The sequence below is a fragment of the Crocodylus porosus genome, unplaced genomic scaffold (assembly GCF_001723895.1).
Source record: "Crocodylus porosus isolate Cpor-Errol unplaced genomic scaffold, CroPor_comp1, whole genome shotgun sequence".
NCBI lineage: Eukaryota > Metazoa > Chordata > Crocodylia > Crocodylidae > Crocodylus > Crocodylus porosus.
This window is the reverse complement of record NW_017728931.1, coordinates 85097368-85120972: the sequence shown is the minus strand read 5'-3', so window position 1 is coordinate 85120972 and position 23605 is coordinate 85097368. Positions and strand designations below refer to the sequence as shown.

At 38.5% G+C, this 23605-nt stretch overlaps 1 protein-coding gene across 3 annotated transcripts in view; it reads right to left on the bottom strand.

The window, feature by feature from the left end:
* Positions 1–3954: 3954 nt before the first annotated feature.
* FAM19A2 (family with sequence similarity 19 member A2, C-C motif chemokine like) overlaps positions 3955–23605 on the bottom strand; it is a 109619-nt gene continuing 89968 nt past the window's right edge. For 2 of the 3 annotated variants that reach the window (XM_019543319.1, XM_019543320.1), the window contains 2 exons: positions 16814–17063; positions 3955–6163 (listed from right to left, as the gene is read on the bottom strand). In XM_019543319.1, coding sequence (XP_019398864.1) covers positions 17052–17063 — 12 coding nt within the window. In that variant the 3' untranslated portion in view covers positions 3955–6163; positions 16814–17051. The remainder of the gene's footprint in view (positions 6164–16813; positions 17064–23605) is intronic. The other variant, XM_019543322.1, reaches the window with a different exon arrangement.

Here is a 23605-nt window from a genome sequence, read left to right as displayed (position 1 = left end):
AAGCCTAGTTTTGTGGAAAAGTAAAATCCTAAAAGTCACAGAAGTCACAACACAGAAGTCATGGCTGTAGCAAATATAAAGGCTAAGACCTGAAACTGTAGACAAGTCCATGTGAGTGGTTTCTTGACTTCACAAAGAGTCTAAGGAAATAAGTGGGACTCCAGCATAGCATTTTGCAAATTCATGATTTCATTGTGACTTTAGGACACATGGATGAAATTCTGGTGCAGTGTAGTCAATGGCAAAACTCCCATTTGACATTAATGGATCCAGGATTCCATGCAATACTTTTAAGAGTATTCTAATTGTACTGAGATGATAGTTTCATAAATGTTTACTCGATTATGACGTGGGAAGGAAGAGTTCAAACTTTCTCCATTTTGTTTGCTGTGTACACAGAGGTCTTTTATAATATAAATGTAAATATACAATCTGTTTTACAGTGTTTTCCATCATCTTCCCCCTCCATATGTTCTCCCACTAGGAATCTAATGAGTTCTACATATGAAGGATGACAAGGGAATATGCCTGAAAAATAATTCAAGCAATTATGGCATATGGAGGCATTGTTTTCAAGTCCCTTTTGCCATGAACATTAGACAAAGCAGCTGGGACCAAGTTCTGTCTACCTGCTCATGGACATTAGCAAAATCATCATCTTCCATTTGTAAATTCTACTGAGGTAATCTGCCACACAGAGGCAGCCAGTCCATCAGCTTTATGATCAGTGGGCCTATTAAAGAACAGATTATCTATGCTGAGACAAAAATATTTGCATTCCAGCTGAATGGCCTATGCTGGAAACTACTGCAGAACTGATGACTAGTATACTGCACCCAAAAGTACTGAAACCTCTTATGTAGTTTCCAGGACATTATTAATAAAGCACTTACCTCTCTCAGCTGCACTAGATTTTCATCAGAACTTGCTAAATCCTATCTCAAGGGAGGGAAAAATAAGGTAAAGGAAATGAAAGCAGTGAGTTAAACTCTTCATAACTGAAGGGAGGTTTTATGCGCTTTACTCTCAAGTAACGGCCCAGCTATGTAAACAATTTGTGCTTCTAGAACTAACCAAAAGACGTAGTACAGGAAGCTAAAGGATTAGCAGATACCTACTCATGATGGTGTCATGAATAAAGCAGCAGGTACCCAGTTTGGTAGAATTCTGCCACATCCAGGCAATGGGAGTTAAAGCTGGACAAAGCAAGTTAAATGTTAAAGATGTTTAATGCTCCAGTTAATATTCTTTCAGCCCAAGATGGGTTCTTGAAAAGGAATTGCATGTAACTAGCACTGGACTTCCCAGATTTCCATCACCGAAGATCAATATTTTGAATAATTGTGAAATATGGTTCCATGCTACCTACACATTGCTCCTGAGAAATGAGGGAATAAATCATAACTCCAGAAAATGTTTCATCAGATTAGCAAGAAAGGAAAATAAACCATTTCTAGTGATTCAAATCTAGTCCACTTCAGTAGCGTCTAAATGTCTGGAACATCTCATGTCTTTTTTAAGAGGTATGCAACTAATAAACAGATTTTTTTTTCTGAGGGTCTACACCTCTTGTTAAGGTACTGTTGAATAAGAACATGGGTGGATCCAACATTGCAGTGACAGGAGTATAGTGGGCTCAGGCACAGTGCAAAGAACTTATTGTGCATGTGCCCCACAGTTAAAGGTGAATGTGGCTGCAACTCCTTGCTGTGACTAGGTGCCAATGAGTTCTCAGTGCTCACCAACAGGTTAGCTGCTTGGAGCCCCAGACATGCTGTGAGCTCCATGAACTCACCAGCATGAGACCTGCTAATGCCCCTCCTTTCAATCAGCTGTGGAACCTGTTGATACTTGCTTTTTCCCCATCCTGCCCCCCAAATTCAGCAACAGGGGAAAGGAAAGGATGTTTTATCCATGCTACCAGAGCTTCCCTTTGCTATTCCTGGGTCTGGGATACCACTTAATCTGAATGAGAGAGAAAGAGAGAGAGAGAGAGAGAAATATAGCATGTGCACATGCAGGCATAGAATAATATTTGATATGTCACTAGAAAATGTTTTCTGGCCAGGCACTCTTAAGATGGTCTTTACAATAAGAGATGTTGGCAATACATGTCATCAGCTGTCAGAATGATATAGTAGAAAATTCAGATCTTACATTTATTACATCTTATAATAAGAACAGACGTGATGCAACAAAGAGAGGATGCAAAATGGGGAGACAATGAGGACATTTCACTAAAATATTTGGAATGACTGTAAAGTGGTAGCAGATTTTTTGTAAGCTCTTGTATAAATAACTGTACAGATGTAATTTGGGAACATTTTCTAATGCCTTAACATTAAAAAAAAAAAAAAAAAAAAAGAACTGAACTGTGAAGACTTACAAAAGCGATTATATAGTATTCTTGATGGCATTTAATAGGACTGAAATTGTGAGAAAACCATTTAATTCCATCAGATAGTTTATCTGTATCATTTTTGATGCTGAGCTACTTAACTATCGGCACTAACTATCAGGAAGAAAATAAAACAACCACAACAACAAAAAATGAAGATAACATTTGCACTGAACATCAAAACCAAAACCATTATCTCAGATAATGGCTGATGCACAGAAATTTCAAGCTTGAGTCCATAAATTAACAGGAAGGTGTCAATCACAGCATAGTGCTTCATATGCATACTGTATAGATATCTGTGTGCTGTATAAATAGATATATAGCTAAGTAATCACAAGTTGTAAACAAACTGTATAGGCATGTATGATTTACAATTACAGGAAAGATCACTTAAAGCATAATCTACTTTATACCATGCTGTAGTTTCAAAGCAAAATAATTCTATGCATTTTGTTTAACGATGTAAAGCGTTTGAGCATGTTTGAAACCCATTATATGAAAGAAAATGGCTTTGAATTAAGTGTGGTGCTCTAGCAAATTACTTAAATTCTACAGAATAAAATTCTCAATCAGGATGGCTGCTTTAACAAGAATGTTGGAAGCAATCAATCCAGGGATATTAAAAGTGGCAATACCAGTGATATTTCACAGGCAAGTGCTTACTTCTATTCACCAATATTGAAGACATAAGCAAGATACATTCTTACAAGTGCTTTTTAAAGTGTTATGTAATGTTTCAAAGTATTTTGTTGGAATGATATAAATGAGAAATTATTTTCCATTTTGTTGAATTAACCAGAACACCACTTCTTCTAAGTTTAAAACAAACAGTGCATTGTCTTATAGTAGGTGCAGTTTGGGATCTCATTTCCTCCTGTGGGGCAGACTACTTGAAGGACTACTGCTTCAATAATGCAATGCAGACTTCCCTCTGACAAAGCTGTCTGTGCATCAAGAGAGTCTGATGTTTCTAAATGTATCATCGTCCAGCCAGGAAGCATGCCTCTTTAGAAAGAAAGTTACCATCAAGTTCCTGAATGTTAGTCTCTATGAAAAAAGGCACCATAACAGGAAAATGCAGTTTAATGTTGAATTGGCTCAAAATGAAAGTGTTTCTTTTATTATATTTTTAATTGGATCACCTCACCGAAGCAAACTATTTCGATTTCAAGAATGGCTACATACTTTATTTTCCAAAACATTTTTCCCGTATTGCTATTCTGTAGGAGAAAACAAAATTTTAATTGTTTTCCCAATCAAGACTGAAAACAAATGCATGTTTGTCATCAGTTCCCATGGGATGGATATTCCTAATTTTGTTTGACCTTACCATTACAGTAACAGTCTACAGTTATTGTTTGATCAAAAACATGTGCATCTTCCAAGGCAATGATCAAATACTTGTTCTTTCTTTCTGAAAAGAGTAGAATACTTTTCCTTAAGAAACACAAGATTAATAGAGTCACTGACCTTCTTGCTTCATGAGGAAAAATTCCTTTGCTCTATGGGTAAACAGAAAAGATCTTCAAAGTGTAGATCCATACAGGGGAGTGCATTTTATATCACAATTTTATTCACTTGCTTTGAATAGTCACAACATTAATCTACTGCAGATAATCTATTCTGTATATTTGAAAATCCATTTATTTTCACCTATTGATATGCATGTGATACACTTGTATATAATACAGTATTTGCAGTGTTGGTTTTAAGAACAAAGTCAAAGAAAACAAATATTGAGAAGCATGATGCAGAATTTTGACCAAAATTGAGGCCAAACTCATATTCTAGAAAATAACACATTTATAGTTTCAACTGTCCCAAATAAAGGATTTATCTCCTTAAGATGCTGTTTTCACTCTTGCACCTCTTGTAGCATCAATCCACACAATGGTAATCCATTTTAAAATACTGAGATAGTTAACTGCTGTTTTAAACAGTTTCTCCTAATTAAATTTGAATTAGAAAAGAATATCTTTCCCCACCAGTGCTTTTGATTATTCCTCAGTAAAATGACAAAATATACATCCCAAATTTATTTCCAACAATCATTAATTTTTAGCTCTCCTGTGCAATAATACAGCAGAGGTAATGAAATGGTCTTAGAACAGCCTTGGTTAGTGTGACAGATCAGCACACCCCAGGGTATTCATTCATCATGGAACCTAATTTATATCTAGTTAGCCATGTCAAATGACTTGTAACGATACAAAAGATTTCCCTCTTTTTCTAAGATGCTAGTAACCATGTAGGCCATTTGAATGAGATTGCCCCCACAGTTTTTCTGACTAAATCTGAGTTTGCATGATCTTCATTTCAATGTACTAAACAAAGCATATAATATAACTCTTTCACTCTCTCCAGTTGGCATGCTTATGCAGTGTCAATACAGTACAGCAAAGAATTGTCAGCTCCCCTTTGTCTTATTATTCCAGATGATGCTGTATATATTAAATGAAGTATAAAATTATACATTCTGTAATAACTTAGAAAAAAGTTCATAGATGTTTAAGGCCTTTAAATATTAAGGGTTTTCATGGAACAGCACATCACAGAGTTCAAAAAAATTACTACTGAAGTAGAAAATAGGAAAATAAATGTTATTTTGAGAAAATGACTATAGGAAGGACCAGAAGATCTGGCCGGGACAAGAGTAAGCAAAATATTAATGAACACTAGAGTTGAAAAGAATTATTTTTCCTCTATCAACAAGGAGACTGAGAAGACATCTACATAAGCATCTGGACAGTACTTGCATCCAAGCAAAAGATAGGTTCTATTTTAAATAATAACTAAAAGAAATTCTGAATGATCACCATCCAATCTCAGAATTGTAAATCACATGCATCCCTCTCTATCTTTACAAGAAGGAACTAGTTAGTATCATTTACTGCTTATTGTGAACTTAGAAGAATTTACTGTTAAGAAACTAAAGTACACAGCAGGAACCCCAATCTTTAAACTAAACAGAAATGTATATTGTAAGGTATAAAATACTTTCTAATGCAAATAGTAATTGAGTTTTGACCACCACTTATTTAACTGCCAAAGAGCTGCAGTAGTTAGTTAGCCTTAGGGAAACATGTCAGGCTTGACTATACATTTTAATATGATTGATGTACTCAGATAACTATTACTTGTCAACAATAATTATTAACAATGGATATATATTTCCATTCCTATAACAAAAGCAACTTCAAGATGTTGAAATATGTAGCATTTTGGAGCTTTAAGATTAGAATACAAATAAAAATGTCTAAAACTGTGCCATGCCAGAGGACAATTTCTGCAACAGAAATTTGATTAAAGTGGTGTGCAGTCCCACCAACAATTTGAATGTAGGACCAAGAAACGTTTTCGAGTGAAAGGACCAGTACATTTTGAAGGCTGTCTTTGCAAAGATGAAAAGCTGTCAGTCTGGAATGGAGAACCCGAAAGATTGCTGCCTTTTCTGCACCTTTTGAGCATCACCTCTTGAGATTGCAGCCACAAAATCCTCAGCAAGTAAAATTTTACAAGTGTACACAGTTGAATCAGTTGAAATCTATGTGACACAGAAGTTCACAATGACTTTTCAGTAGTTTTGATCTCAAGACTGTTGCTGATAACAAGTGAGGTTCTCACTGAAATAATTGGTTCTGAAGGACACTCCCCAGCAGTATAAAATCTCACTTCAAGGACTGCTTGTTGAAATTTCTATATGTTGTATTTAAGGTCATCAGCCTTGAGATTGACTTGATTTGTCGTCAGCTATTGGGTTACCTGCAAAGAGACAGAAAATCAAAACTTTAGATAAAAAGTCAGATTTTTTAAGAAATGGAAATTTCTCTCTACGACCCATATCCTTCAGAACACGAAAAATTAATTTTAAATAATTAATTAGCCTCACTATTGTCCAATGGCATTTCTCATTTAAGTTTTATATTCGCTTAAATACTTTGATGGACCAGGGCCTGGGCAAGGAACCTGCTATCTGAATTGTGACCATACTTTAAAATGTGGGGAATTCCGAAAAATTCCAAAGACAATATACTATCAGTTCACACAAAACCAGAAATATTAATGGAGCTTTTTATACTACCTCCATCATCTTCATCATAAGATCTTCTCTGCTTTCATAAAATTACTGAATAACAATTATTAACAATAAGGTTGATTTAGAGCTTTCCTTGTTTCTTTAATTTATCTTGCTATTTTAGGATGCGGACTTTTTTTAAACTCCAATTACATTTTGTTAAGCATAATCATTTAGTGTGGAGACAGGCAGATTTGAAAAGAATGTATGCATGAATAAACAGGGGATATGTTTACCCTATTAGTCACTCTGCAGAAAATAACTATCAAAAACTTCACTTAGAATACTTTCACCCCAGCCAACAGAAGGACCTCAGGGAACGAAGGGAAGACAAAATATTTCACATAATTAGATTTTCCTTAAGTCTGGCTTGGATTCTCAGCATAAAAAGGAAAAAAAAATCTGTCAGATCAAAGAAATCTTACTTTGAGGAATATTTCTGCTGTGTCAGTGTATACAATTAATGATCAAGTAACTTTAAATATAAAATTGTGTCAAGGGAAACTATCCCTATTTCTGAGGAGCAAACCATTGGATTGGTCATAATAACACTCTACAACATCATCATGTTTTCTCTTTTGATCACAGAGAGACGGGCCATGCTCCTTGATGATGAAACATTCCTTTGCCATGAGCAAAACTATTTGCATACAGCTCTTGTCAGCTCTGCAGAGCAGAAACCTTGAGTAGAATATTAACAGGATTGTTTTAGAACTTCATTACTTTGAGCAATTTTTAGGAATCGCGCTAGAAAGGCAATAATAAAATGGTGCTTTGTGGTTTCTATAATACATATATTTATTTATTCCATACTGGTTTTATTTTACTTTGGTTCCATTGGCTCAAACTTCCCCATATGAACATTTCTATTTTGCATAATTTCCTGAAGAAGAATGAAGAAATAATTCAAAAGTCAGGCAACATGCTACTATGCCATGCATTTGAATGCATAGAAGGCTGACACAGCATCTAATTGTTATTTGTTACCTGCAGTGCTGGAGCATATAGGAGTCTTTATAATGGACTCAGATGCCATTGTGTTGCTGCTGTAAAAATATACTTACATTGGCCAGGTAGCTATACACTACCTTAATTTGAAATGTACAGAAAATTGTAATAAATTAAATAGGCATGACCTAAAGCAGTGTTTCCCAACCTTTTCCAGCCCAAGGCACATTTACATTAATAAAAATTTTCTGCAGCATACCTGTTAAGGCATTCCCCAGCCTCATACCTATTGTAGGTCATTACTGCTCATTGCCATGGCAAAATTCCACACCTGTTCATTTCTGACAGCACACTTTTGTACCTCAGCACACTGGTTGGGGAACACTTAATTAAAGCTCACTAAAATTAGTGCAAAGATGGAATACAGGGGAGAACCAAAGCTATACTGGCAATGCTAGACTCTCTAAAAAAGCCCCAAAAGAGCTTTATGAACATTTTACACCACATGGTATATCAGGACCCAAGCAGAATAAGAGAAGGGCTTTTAGGTTACATCCTGTAAAAAGGGTACAGTGACACCTTTTCTGAAGCACATTCTAAGGGTGAAGGTACACCTCAGGTGTACCTTAAAACAGGAGTGTCTGCAAGTTAAAGCTCATTAACTCATACTAAGTGGCCTCTGAGGATCTCAAATTATGCCACTTCAGGCAAAGGTTAAGGTCTGGGCCATGCTACCTACCTCATGTCAGGGTAACTTCAGTCTGCTCCACAGAGATTTAAAAAAGGGAATTTGAAGACTTCCAGCATACCAGGATGCACCACTCCCTTCCTTGGAGCAGGGATAGAGCCACGGGGTACTTTTACCCCTGCTCTGGGGGTGGAGGCGCTGTAGTAAGAGAGGCTCCGAGAGCCACTCTAATTAAAGCACCACTGAATCTCTTCTATTACCATCCCTGAGCTTTAAAATGGCAGTAGGGGCACTTGATCTAAAGCTTGTTTGATGAGCTTTAGTTTAAGCGCCCACATGAAATGCAAGAGGCCGTGGGGCCCAGCAATTGCCATGTTCCAGCACAGTGGATTGAGACTGCTCTGATGCACTGGAATTCCAGCACACCAGAGCAGCCTTAGCACTCATGTATAGGTACCCCAGGTGCCCGGACTATGTGCCTGAACATCAGCCCTCTCACGGCAACTGCAGGCAGGAAGTGGAATTAACTCTTAACATATAAATGCTTAGTGTATGTTCTAACTTTAAGATCACTTAATATTCCACAGTATGGTCTAAGTATAACATCTAACTATTGAAGAAATATTCCTAACTTGCTAGACATCTAAAGTTGGTAGGAAGCATATTTAGTTAACTTTGAGAAGTCATAAGGTTAAATCTGTCACTGATCCAAATTAGAATGTTATCAATCCAACACCAAAGAGCAATATAATCTGGTGCAAGTAAAGGAGAATTCCAGATAAGACTGAAATTTTAGCTCAGGGCAGAGAAACATTTCTTTGGCATTATTCTCCTATATTATGACAGTAACTTTAAGTGGTGTAGAGGTTTGTGTGACAGGGAGCCATCTCGAGGGTGGTTCCAACATTGGCCCACCCACCTGTTTAAGGCAGTCCACTTTGCAGCACCTCCCGTGTCTTTGATGTTTCCAAAAAATGGTATTTATATGTGGGAGGCTGCCCATTTGGTTGCCCTGATATGAAGAGTGAATACATGGTTCTGAACCTCCCCTTATACTATGTCCCACGCCTCACAGATGGCATCCAAAATTACTTCCAACTCCCCCAGCCCCTTAGCTGGGCCACACTCAGCCCCCGGCCCACATTGGGCCTCAGGTGTCCTCAGACGTACCTTGGCCTCTCTGCCCCTCAGCAGGCACCTGGGCCTTACACCTCATGGGCGTCAGGTCCCACTCAATGTGCCTTGGCCTTTGTCTCAACCCCCAATTAATGGGCCTGGACCCTGTGCTTTTCTGTCAGGGTGTGCTCCCCTAGCCTTTCCCCTCCACTGGGTACCCACAAAGCAGCAAGTGCTAAGACTCTATGGCGTCCCACCCTTGCGTTTCACTGGGAAGGCACAGGTGTGGCATTTCCTTGAGACTACCGTGCCACAGGCAGCCCCACCACACCATCCAGCCACACCATCCAACTCCAGTAGAGTGCAGTTTCAGGTCTTACCCAGAACCAGGAACCTCCTCCATCCCCATAGTTCGAACCCTGACCTTCAGATGTTCTGGGAAATGTAGTCAGCAGGCTGAATGATGTCATTCCTCTGGCTCCATAGATGTAACTGCTGGCTCAGCTCCTAGGGCCTGAGCTTATACCCTGGCTGCCCAGCACTTATCTAATCTGGTAGCTCCCTTGCAGTCATATGACTGCCTTACTGGGCCTAACCACACCTGCCAGCTGCTCCACAGCCTGCTCAAGCCCCTTAAAGTGGTGTGGGTGGTGCCCTACCACAGTTTGTAATATAGAATAAGTCCTTGGGAGACATTATTGGGCAAGTACAGGTGTAGTGGTCAAAGGTATATGATAATAAATTTAGTATTATTAAACTCTGTATGTATTACACCAGTAGCTAAGTAGCATGTAATATAATTTAATATTGTGAGTTTTCTAAATAGAAAGCCTTTGAATGTGGGTAGAAATGCTCATAGAATTCTATATATTTCTGTCACAATTAAAATGGCCATAGCATTGTCCATAGCATTAACTGGGATGAGCAAATTGATCACTTTCACACATATACATGACAGGTTAGATATGTTTACACTGCCTGAACATGCAAGTGTTTTATGTGCAGTTTCTATAGTCAGGCACACTATTTTGTAATGATTGAAGGTTTCACATTTTTAAAAATCTAATCCTAAACCATAGTGATGTATGCACATACACAAACCCACACATACTTGCACTTTGGGCCCCTCTACACAGGTAACTGTGCAATAGGATTTAATATGTAATCCTCACAATCTTACATTAGATCCCATCATGCCTTTTTATGATGCAGGGGAACTGGGATCATGAGGCAACATGGGCTGCAGGGCTCACAATGGGGCAGCACTGGAATGCTGCCCCTGCTGCCGTCTTCATTGGGTGTGGGGCTCAGGGCTCACAGAGGGGGCAGAAGGGAGAATGCCAGCACTGCTGTGAGCCTTGTGAGGTGGGGAGCATGCAGTAACAGCAGCCTTCTCTCCACTGCCTCCAGTGCGAGCCCCAAAGTTGATGAGACTCACAGTAGCAGCAGTGCTCTCCCCACTAAAAGTCCCACCACAGCTGACATAGCTCAGTGAGGGCAGCACACTGGCTGGGAGCCTCTCATTTGATGGGGCTCCCAGCCACAGGAGGGCACATGTTCAATTAATGGCATGATTAGACCAATCTACAAAGTTATTTCATATTTTTTAAATAACCTTGAAGATTAGTGCTTGTTTTATCATGCCATTAATTGGTAGAATGTGTAACTGGCTCACAACTTAAAGTGTGATTGCCTGGTTAATCACATTTTAACTGTAATGTGTAAAGGAGGTTTTTGATACATACAATATATACTGTTATAATCTCTGTGCCAGTTGTGCAAATCACAGTTGCATATTGGGTGTCAAATCATGTATACATGTATCTGTATAAAAAAAGAGAAAAGAAATCTTGCCTTGGTGTATATCCTGAACTTGTTTTTTTATTATTATTTCTTTGGGGTATTCATCTGCCTGCCCATAACAGGATTTATGGCACTTGTTTGCTTATTTTTCCTTTTAATTTACAGGTTATATACACTATGGGCATGTCTACATGTTCATTAATGCGCCATAGTTACTGCACATTAAGTTTAGTACTTGGTTAACTCACGCTACTGCACAGTAGCACTGGTGCACAGGTTTTTAGTGATGCTTAGTACGCAGTAGCTTAATACTATTGCACAGTAGCGTATTAGCACAGTTTTTGGCCAGCATGCTATGCACAGTGTTATTAGGCTACTGGTCAGTTAGCATTTCATGTGGACACACTTTGTTACTCTAAATACCTCACATAGTCATCCACATATGCCTTTCTGTAGACATGTGATATTAATGATATTCAAGTACACATCAGCCATTAACAATAATGGTAGTTTTATACATGTACATTAAGGGGTGAACAGACTTCTTGTCAATTTCACAAAGAAGGAATTCAATTTTATCTATTATCTATCTGTGTTATTTCTAGGAATGTTTGATTTTGGATGCTAAGCAAGCTCTTCATATGAGCACAGCTGGGCAGCAAAATGTTGTGCCAATACTTTTTATGGAAAAAAGAGTGTTTGAAAGCAGTACCTATTCAATCTTAAAATCCTAAGAGAATAGGAGCATGCCAAATAGACCCAAATCAATTCTAATCAGCTTTTCAATTAATAATGAATATGTTTGAAAATTAACTTTGCTCCTGCTCCATGATACAACTGGAAAAGGACATGATACAACTGGAAAAAGAACTTAAACACCCTAACTATTGATTTGAATTAATTTGTTCATACTTGAAGTTAATTGCTCCCTTTATGCTAATGTCTTTTTCACATGGTGCTTATGTTATAAATACAAACAATTAGATTCTTTTTACTTTTGGTGTAGTAAATGTGCAATTAAAGTATAATTACTCTGCAGTTGCAGAGTTTTTAATTTAAGTTGCTGAGTGACTGCTGTAAGTTGGCTGTAATTGTATGTGAACTCACTTGTTTATTTTAAAACAATATATAATTAAGTTCAACTGAATTTTTATACAGTGTTCTTGTAGGTAGGTAAATGTTTACAGCAAGATTAAACCCTAATTTATACTATATTATATAACTCAGGAAGTACCATAGAGGAAGAAGCTTCAAAACTAGCCTGTGCAGTTCTAAACCTTGGTTGTCATGGTGCAGAAGAGACACATAGCTAGCCAAATGGCATTGGTACTATTGACAATATTGTCCTCCACCCCTACAGGTCTGACTACTGGTTAAAACTGCACTCCCCCAATGAACACCCAAGGTTGGAAATAGCACCTCCTCTCCCTTGATAACAGATCACCCACATAGTGGCAACTGCTTCCACCTTATTCTTTTCCATACCCATTAAAATAAAGTCAGGTCTTTAAGGGTGCAGCCTTTTTAGCCCATCTCCAGTTTATGACATGCTGCAACAGCGTGTGTACAAGCATTATATTTAGTTAGCTCACCCTAACTAAGCTTAAGGGAATCTAAATACCTGGGTGTACACATGTTTACAGTGCTTAGGTCACCCCCCCAAAATCTACACCCAATCTAAAGTTAGCCCTCATCAGACAAGAAATAACTTTAGATCAGCATGAGTTAACCCAACCTTAAATGGGTTAAGCTGACCTAACAAATGCTTGTGTGGGTCTGCCACAGCCCTGGATCTAGGGAAAAACAGCCACTATCCACAGCCCTTCGGCTATACTGTTTTCACCCCCCTGACCCTGACCAGGCTGTTTCTCCCCACTTAACCAGCAGGTCCCCTGACCCGGCTGGCCTCCCCACAACCCTCCCCCCCGCCCCCACTAACTCCTTCTGCAGACCTGCCAGCCCTCCCCTGTGACTTACTTGCCACCAGCTGCCCATGTATCCTCCTGGCAAGCAGCAAATGCTTGCTCATGTCAATCCCAGCTCAGATTGAGGCAGTTTAAACTAAACCGCCTAAACCTAAGGTAGGTCCTGCAAATGTCTTTTCACATCTTTAGTGTCATTTACTCGCATAAGAGTTGCAAGATTAGGTCTAGTGATATAGTTAACAGTTAAACACATGGTACAGTGTGTTTATCTATAATACTTTATTTCTTCAGAGTAACAAATACCTCTATATTTATTTACTAATTATAGGACTGTTTATAAACATAACTGAGGCATCTAATTATTCTTAGTTTATGGTTTTATAACATAAAATAAGCAATCAGCCAACAGCACACAATATATTGAAATCAGGGAGTAATGAAACATTCCTTGTTCGTCAGCTGCTTGTTACAATGTACAGTGTTTGTACACTGTCATCTTTTTGACTGACAAAGCTTTCTTCTTTTTTTTTTACCATACATGATAATCCATACATAAAAACTACATTAAAATAAAATTATTTAGGTTGCAAGCCAAGTACTCAAAGATTAAGTATTTGCTAAATTTATGCCTGCCCTTAATTTTTTCCCTTGGATATCAGCCTTGTGCACTGGATGAACTCTGTAGGAAAAATCAAATCCCTTTATAATGTAATTAAATGCCCGTACCATGTTTCAAATACACTGTGGGGGGAGAGAGGGGTATGAGGTCATATCACTCTTCCCCATGTATAGGAGTTGGTAGACCTTCAGTCCAAATTGGCATGTGCAAAAGGAGAATCCAGGGATTAATGCAAGTGATGGGAAACTGGGAAACCCCAACTAATTATTCTCTCCCAGGTTCTACTACAATGGCTTTGGCAACCCTCTGATGGTTCCAGTGTATCATAAAGGTACTTTTTAACATGACAAGGAATTGCATGGGGAAAAAAACAAAGGCCCCTAGTAGCTGAAGAGTGTATCTGTCAAATATCAAAGTCCTGTTGAAAATAATAAAAATATATGAGTTTCTCAAAAGAAAGGTTGCAAGAAAGCCCTATAATGGATAATCTCAGGTAACCAAGATACAGGGATTTATACCACCTTTCTCTATAAGACATAAATTAAGGAAGAGGAATGTCATAAACATTCCTGCTTATGTGCAATGTATTTACTGTAAATTCAAAAAGATATGAAGAAAAGACAAACATGATAAAATCCCATTAGAGGAATATGCTAATATGGAAATATATCTTCATGGGAGCGCATATATCTATGTGTATGGAATATCTCCTGAAAATCCTTACTTTTGTGAAAAGAACTTATAAGCCTTATATTTATAACAGGCAGGAATACAGGCATAATTCCATAATCTTGCCATAACAAAGGCCTTTCTTATTTGCACATAGCACATACCTTTTTTTTTAGCTTTCTAATTAACGTGCACATTTTCATAGTTAGAATTACAAAATCACAAACACTTTAATAAAATAGGCTTAGCTTCTTCTGCAATACAAAACTTTCTTAACAGGGACTGGACCTGAATGAGTTGTGCTAATCATACATTTCTATAGGAAGAATAACCACATTCTCTTTCTGAAAGTCTAACAGTAGTATTAGAATGCAAGACTGGTGTGGGCCCAAACAACCATAAACAAACATCTGTCGATGGATTTTCATTTTGTGCACTCTTGCAAATGAAGATCTAGCCTGGAAACAAATCTTTTGAACAGATGGATATGCACTGTTTCTTGGAACTTTGAAATCTGTACAATGTGTTTGTCATAAACTATCCTTCATATGTGGTTTATGAAAGCAGATGACAGTTTGCATTGCCACTTGTCCATGTTCATCCACTCTGAAAAAGATCAACTTGTAAACCTGGAAGGCATTAGCCGGCATAATACTACTTCTAAATCACCTTCCACCTAAGACTTTCAACATGCTTTATAATGTTAATTAGGTAAGCTTTACAACACTTCTGTGAGGTATTTTACTACTCCTCTTCAACAACAATGGCAAACTGGAAGCAAAGCAATATTAAGGCCAAAATGTTCAAGCCTGGGTGCCCAACAATTGGTACCAATACCCATATATACTATGTAATTAGTTCACATCACTTTAGGTGACTAACCTAAGTCTGCAGTCAGATACCTGGGTGCTCAGACAGTGCTTCAAAGGCTTTAGAAACTCTAACGCTATTCTAACACATTTTATAGAGGTAAACTTGATAGTAAACTTGATTTAATAAAGTAAAAAGCAGAGGATACATCAATTCCACCAGCTTACCATGCCAGAAAGCACCATGCTGAAATACTCCTCACACATTGTACTTCCCAAACCACAAGTAGTGTAGCAAGTTTTGGCCATGCTTGTGCTAAGCAGAGTTAATTAGAGCTATAGGGATAGATTGTAGAGCTCTGCCTGCCATAGGATGCCTATACAACCTCTTGTCACGGAGCAGTGAGTTTATCTCATGGTACATGTTTGCATATCTAACAGTGCCAGCATAGTGTAGCACCCCTCAGCACCTCTGAAAGAATTTCATGACACCCTGGATGAGAACAACTGACCTTGACTCTAATTGAAATCAGTTATATAGGCTGTTGTTTATATTACAATTCTGACCTAAATCACTTTTGAAAATAGGACTTAAGCACATTTGAAAATGTGGCCATCTTTCCCCATTGAAATTCACAAAATGTTGGTGTAAGCTATTTCCCAAGTTTGTAGGAGAATATCCTAGATCTCCTGACTTCAAAGTTGCACTTCCCTTCAATAAAATAAGCTTGCTCTGCCAATGAAACAGGATATTTCCCAATGTATCTTAATAGCTCTAAAGCATCTAATGTCTCTGAAGACACCAAGCTGTAAATTTTTTAAGCCTATTTTAAAACATGCCTATTTGAGATTGGTCATACATTAGATTTGTATATAATATTTTCCTTAGAGCCTACAATTAGCAAGAAAACAAATATATTCTAAACTAAGACTTCTTGGGTCCCTAAATGCCAGTTTAGGCATAATACCATAGTTTTGTGTGCACCCACAACTCTCAGTTGCTTAGCAGGAAATTGTTGGTGAGCAAGGAATACATGACCGGAACTGTGACACTAAAATGAGATCCAAGCCAACCTCCTCTTCCCGCCAGTAAATCTGAAAGAGTTTGGAACACAAACTGAGTTTACTAAGCTAAACCATCCCTCCTGAGTAAATGTTAAACCAGTTTTAAAGCTGAAGGTGTAAGAAATTAGCTGTTCATTTTAAAGCAATCCTGCTTTAAAATTTGTATCTTAAACACTGCTCTTAAAATAATCGACCTCTAGCTGTCTTTAAGAATATATTTCAAGTTCCCTTTTTTCATATGCTAACTGTTTTCTGGCATTTTGAGTGGTCCAATGCAGTTGCCTATGAATGCACAGAATGCTTAAGTGTATGTACCAAGAACATTCTATTCTGTTTTAAATAGTTTATCGTACCGTCCCATCTCTACAGTGTCTGACTGACTTCCAACAGTGCAAAGACACATATTGATAGTACATTCAGGTTCAAGGAACTTGGCCTACCCTTGAGGGCAGGATAATCGAAGAAGGACAATTAAAGGCAGACAAATGATTTCAGGAAGCAGTTGGCTGACATATCTGTGCTATTTAGTGTTAGAGTATACTGTCTCCTGAACAGCTTTCCTTAAGACACAAGCAATTAATCTACCTAACAATAGCCCACAGTTCATGATCATTTGGAGCACACTGTGTAACTATAGACAAGAGTAAAGTACAGTAAATCCTGTTAAGACTGTGGAAACCTGTATTTGTACACACCTGCTGCTCTGTGAGTAATAAACCAGGGCTGGAACACATTTTCTGGAGTGGTTTTGACTCTTTACTCCTCAACGAACCTTCTGGCCCTTCCTTAGAATCCGACCAAGACTAGGATTCATCACAACTAGTGCTCCAACGTGGAGCCAGAATATTTTTTGTGTGTGGAAAAATCAAAAATTGTCATCAGGCACAGCAGAAACCTCCTTTTTTCTACTTCTCCATTCGGACTTGAAGAGTTTTACACGTTTGCCTAAGAAACAAACACATGTCAGGTACTACACTGGTATAGAATTAGTTATAGAAAACAAAACAGTTTTATGGAATATATAGGTTTTTTTTTTACTTATAAAGTGAAAGGTACAGGATGACAGGAACAAAAGTGAAGTAGATTTTTTCTTTTACTAAAAAAGGCATGATATTATAGAAGGAAGCAATTAGTAATTTCAGGGAAAAGTTGTAAACATATTTATATTTAGTAAAGTATTCTACTTATAAAAAACAGTTTAATCAATAATGTTCATTTAATGTCTGACCACCAGAAATTCATAATCCTGACAATCCAAATTCTGAAAAGGTGTTTGAAAGTATGTCCAATGTTAGACCTGTGATATAAAAGAAAGAAGCATGAAATAGGAATTTTTTTTTTCTGGAAAAGCTTTCCATAAATGTTTTTTCCCCATATGTGATTAAAGGAAAAAAAAAGCAACAATTTTGTGGATTTAACATGTATGTAGATAAGAATACTAGCCCAGCACAGGCATCTAGATCTATATGTAAATACCTAAGCCATATGTAAAACTTATGATCAACTGATAATCAGAAATAGGGATTATGAACATTTTGGCCAGTGGAAACACAGAGTATTCAGCATGCCCCAAAATTAGACCACTTTATGTAGCTACTAAGTAGGCATGCCTACACAAGCCATGCTATTGCGCTAGTGCGCAGTAGAATTAGTCTACTCTGCATTAAGTGTCAGAAAAACACTGTGTGCCTTTGCTACTGTGAAGTAGCATTAGCTACTGTGCATTTATGTAGCACCTCATATTAGAGGTATTAAACTTAATGTGTAGTAGCAAAGGCACATTAATGCATGTGTAGACATGCCCAGTGGATATTAATTTCTTACATTTTTGGCCTTAGAATTAGAGATTAGAAAGCATGTCTTTAGAAAAATTTGCAATAAGATTAACATAACATAACATTTATTACCTAATAACCCAAGCAACTTGTTTTTTTACCTTTGTTCTTAAAGGTTAAAATACAATCAAAAGGTTTGTTGTTATTTTAATGTGTGTGTGTGTCTGTATTTTTGTACTTATTTTATATTTTCTTGAATGTTATGGTTTCCAACATCAATTAAATATTGTACAGCCATTGTTTCTCCTGAATGAGTCATTGATCTCCCAGGAGAAACCACAAGTGTACAGATGTGCAGGCTTTTTCTCCCAGACTAAAAATGGCCACTCCAAGAGAAATATAATCTAGGAACAACCATGGTTAAATCACTCCCAAGACAGCTTCTCCTGGGAGACTGAATGTCTGTACATGTGATTTCTCTATAGAAAAGAACACAGGCCTCTAGCATCCTCCCCACCTCCCTACCAGGAGATAGCATGTTACTCACTGCAGACAAACACAGGCTCCATGGGCAGCCTGATCCAGCCAGTGAGGGCTACCATATGCACTACTGTCTGTAATAGGAATTATAGAAAAGCAGGAACTCACCTGGGGGGGCAGCCAGGGAGCGAGTAAGGAACACTGCCACCGGCCGTGAGACAAAGCAACTCTGAAAACAGGCAGCTCCCCAAGTGCGCCAGAGCTCACCTCACAAGCTCTAGCTGCCTAGAGGGGTTGTCCCAGCAATGGGGAAGCTGAGCGAGGCCAGAAATAAAAGCCAGCCAGCTGAACACTGCAGGAGAGGGAGACAGAAGGCCAGATAGCTGACAGATAAGCACCACGCCAGAGTTGCTTCTCCCTGGGTCCACAGTGAGAGGATCACGCACATGGATTAAAAAGGGCCCAGACAGAAAGAAGAAACAGGAAAGCAGAACCCTCAGCCCAAGATGAAGCACTCTCTCTTGGGGTCTGAGAACTGAAGGGAAACCAGAGGTTGGTTCTGTAGTCAATTGTTTAATTGAGGAGGGGATGTTTTGTTGACCTGAAGGTATCCAGAGACAAACTCTGGGGGTATAATAAACAGAATGTTTGAGGGACTCAACAACCCTCTTGAGGATGGGGTTGTTGTTCTAGTTGTTTACTTTTATTCTTACTTATCTCCTGTTCCATTATTTAGAGTTAAACCAAAGCAAAAAAGGAATTAAAAAGAGAGACAAGGACTTAACTTATCCATGTGAGGTAAGGGAGTCAGGTGTAGACATGAAGGAGCCCTGCAGAGCAAACCTGAGATGGAGACCAGGTCTAAGCTACACAGAAGAAACCAGATGTAGCCCTCTAGTTCCTAAAATTACAACAAGTTGTGGTGGGTGAAGATTAGTGGGCGACTAAGAACTGTGGCTGCCTGGTGTTCAGTGGATGCCAGCATAGGTATGCTAGAGTCACCCATGGACACTATCATCTATTGCTGGGAAAACTAAGGGATCCTGTAGAGCATGTCAAGATGTGGGCACAGGCCCTCTCCTCCCCTCCACTAAGCAGCAGTGTCAACACTGCAATCTCTCCACTCTTCAGGTCCTCAGCTTTTGAATGTCTCTGCACATTTCTCTGGGTAAATTCTTCACCAGGAGAACAACCCTGGGAGAATTTTCCCAGATTATTGGAATGTGCACGCACAGCCTTACCTAATAGAACTCACTGGGACAATCACCGTCAGTGAAGACAAAGGATGAATGCAGCCCATTATTTCCTCTGAAGTTAATTTTTGATCATTTTCTTACAAAAGGTAATTCTACTTGAATGTACAAGTTGTGTGCATGCAAATGTGTGTGTATATGTATACAGGCATGTGCAATACGCAATACTTCTGACTGTTTCCCTATTTTAGCAGAAAACTGAAAGTTTCATACTAGGAGTATTATGACATCATATAATACATTTGTATATAGAATCATAGGAAGTTAGGGTTGGAAGGGACCTCAGGAGGTCATCTAGTCCAACCCCCTGCTTAAAGTAGGACCATCCCCAACTAGATCATCCCAACCAAACTTTTGTTTAGCCAGGTTTTAATAACCCCCAAGGATGGAGCTTCTACCACCTCTCTGGGTAACCTGTTCCAGTGTTTTATTACCCTCCTAGTGAGAAAATTCTTCCTATTATCTAATCTAAACTTCCCTTGCTGCAACTTGAGAATGTTGCTCCTTGTTCTATCATCTGACACCACTGAGAATAGTGTAGCTCCATACTTTTTCAAACTGCCCTTTGGGTAATTGAAGACTGCTATTAAGTCTCCTCTCCATCCTATCGTCTCTAGACTAAATAAGCCAAGTTCCCCCATTCTTTCCTCATAAGTCATGTCCCCCAGGCCCTTCACCATTTTTGTTGCCTTCCGTTGGACTCTCTCCAATTTGTCCACATCCTTTCTATAATGGGGGGGAGGGGGAAGGGAGGCAAAACTGAACACAGTTCAGTTCTCCAGATGTGGTCTCACCAGTGGTGAATAGAGGAGAATAATCACTTCCCTTGACTTGCTGGCAACACAACTACCAATGCAGCCCAGGATGCCATTAGCCTTCTTGGCAACTAGGGCACACTGCTGACTCATATTCAGCTCATGGTCCCATGTAACCCTAAGGTCCTTTTCTGCAGAGCTGCTGCCCAGCCAGTCAGCCCCAAGCCTGGTGCATGGGTTTGTTCCGTCGTAAGTGCAGGACTTTGTACTTGTCTTTGTTGAACCTCATGAGATTCCTTTTGGCCCAATCCTCCAATTTGTCTAGGTAACTCTGAATCCTAGAGATACCCTTCAGTGTATCTGCTACTGCCCCCCAGCTTGGTGTCATCTGCAAACTTGCTAAGGGTGCACTCTATGACATCTTGCAGGTCATTGATGAAGACACTGAACAAAACCAGCTCCAGGACTGACCCCTACGGCACTTCCCTGGATACCAGCTGCCAACTAGACAAAGCATGGTGGAATTCAGTATTATTTTACTGTTAGCTAAATAATTATATTTTTTAGCACTTTCCACCTGTTTCAAACTGAAAGTAAAAGTGGCAAAGTGTTCTTTATCCTGTTACAGATGAGGAAACTATTCCATGAATAGCTAAGCTTAACTATGACCTATTTTCTTTAAATATATGTGGCAAATCACTTTTCAAGTAAATTTATAAAGCAAGTTTGAAAGGATATTAACAAACCATTTGGGCTCATGGCAAAATTAAAAATGGTTTGCTTACCTCTATGTAGATACCTGCTGGTTTGCTAGTCCACTACTGATGAGTTTCCTGCCTTTGATCTAAGCTTCAGAAATTCCTCTTGTAATTTTCCCCAAACTTGCTTGCCAGCTCCCACTGCTGGCATTTTGAGGTAGTACACATATTTGGCCTCCAGGTACACTGCCATAGCTGAGGGAATATAAAAGAACTATAGAACAAGTTAGAAAAAAGCAAAGAAATAGCCAGGCAGGACAAAAAAAATTTAAAAAAACAATTAATCAAGTACCATGTTCTGATAATTTTCCTCTCTCTCCATTTAGTTCCTTATCTATCAGAGCAAAAACAATCTCTTCTTTCTAGAAGAATAAATTTCAGATTCAGCCAGGACAGGTAGTTTCTGACAGAGCAGTAGGTAGTCACTAAGAGAAAATGAAATTAGCATCAAGAAAAACTAATTTAAATTTTCTCCTGCATGGGTACCCACCAACCTGTCCATCTACTTACAGGAAGTGACAAAGAGTAGAATAATAGGAGGGTGACAAAATAAATAACAACTGTCATCCTGTTCCTGCCTTAGTTCACTATGGAAGAATAAAAAAGAAAGATGGGAGGACTCTCCACCTGAAATCTTTGTTACATAAACCTAGTACATCTTCCATATCCTCTCTTTCCAAGGATTCATAGCTAACCAAGCTGTGGAGATGGGATAAGCATAGTTCCACCTACATCACAAACAAATTTCCCTGTATTCCCTTTTCTACTTTTAACTGAAAGAATCTCAATTTGAAAAGGAAAACTCCCTCAAATATTAACCAAGACATTAGCTGTAATGGCTAAGACTTCAAAGAGGTTCCAAGTCTCTGACAGTAGATATAGAGGGGCATGGAAAGGGGAGTTGGTGAATGAGAATCCACAGGTATTAAAAAGATACTTGGGAGGTGGCTGGGTAAAATAGATGTAAATAGGCCAATATGAAGTAGTCAAAATGGTCTTTCTTAACATTACTAACCAACTTGAAGAAGAAGAAAAGACAGAAAGAAAAGCAAGTACTGCCCAGTTATAAAAAAAATAGAATATCCACCCTCAGTGCTAGAGGATATGACAGACATGAAATTTCACATACATACCCTGTGGTGTTCATTGTCCACAAGTATATCATATGTTCCTCAAGAACATGTAGAATGTTACATTCTTTATATCCTTAACTCTAGGAAATTGAGGCTGTAACATCATTCCTGAAATGGCTATTTGCCCTGAACCATGGAGTAGTTTGACAAACTGGTATGACCCTACTAACACTGCACTGGTTCTTACTTTTGTCACCACTGGACTTTTCAGAGATCCTCTTACATACGTGTTGTGGAGATTTCTCCCATGGAAGTGCAAACTTTAGAAACAAAGAAAGATTGAGCAGATGGTAATTCAGTGATAAAAAAGGGAATTCTATAGGAGGAGAGCTTCAATGCTGAGCTACAGGACTTTTCTTGTAATCAATTTAACCTATGATTCCTGAGAATCTGGATAATCCTGTCAGTATAAAGAGTAACTACTTCTACCAATTCTATTGATTCGGTGTCCTGAGGAACAGTAAGTATGCAAAGTATGCACGCTTTCCTGACTCAGACTAGCTAAGCGATGCTACCATGCATTTTCTAAAATCCAGAGGGGGAGAGGCCAAAAGGAATGGATTGAAACTGATGATGTATGCAAAGTACAAGTAAGAGTTATATAGTGAGACCTAAATGGATATGATACACCTATCTGAGGTCAAGGGGACAAAGAATCTTGAGAGACAACATCAAATGCCTTTAAACATAAATGGAATTTGCAAACTATTATATTCAACTTTGACAAGTTCCAGGATGGGAACTTGTCTCCTTTTATACTTTGAAAGTTCTTGAAGAGGAACTCACAAAAATCTTGCCAATTCTTGCTTTCATTAAAATAATGCCTGTAAGGAGAAGAGATTTGCCACATTGTCAAGAAATGACTGTTATTTTGGCCTGTGGAAAAAGATGATAAACAGAGACAGGGGAGTGGGATCCTGAAATTCTAGAAGAAGTCCTAATGGGGTTATTTCAATAACCCATCTGCTTGCAGAATTAATTGCCAAAGTTCTTCAGTCTTACTTTGATGGTGATGAGGGGTGTCTATAGAAGTGCTCTGGGACTGGGGTGGGAGCACATTAAAGTGGCTATGAGAGCTGCTCGATATTAAAGCACCCAGAGTGGCACGTGTATCAACATCCTTACACTGAACAATGGCGGCAGAGGTGCTTTAACTAAAGCTTATCAAAAAAGTTTTAGTTAAATTACCCTCACCACCATTTTTCAGTGCAGGAATGTTGATATACATGATGCTGAAGTCTGCTGGAGTGTAGTAATTACCACAATCCAACAGACACAATTAATCAAGTCTGCTCTAACATGTTGTAGTTACAACATGTCAGAGCAGCCTCTC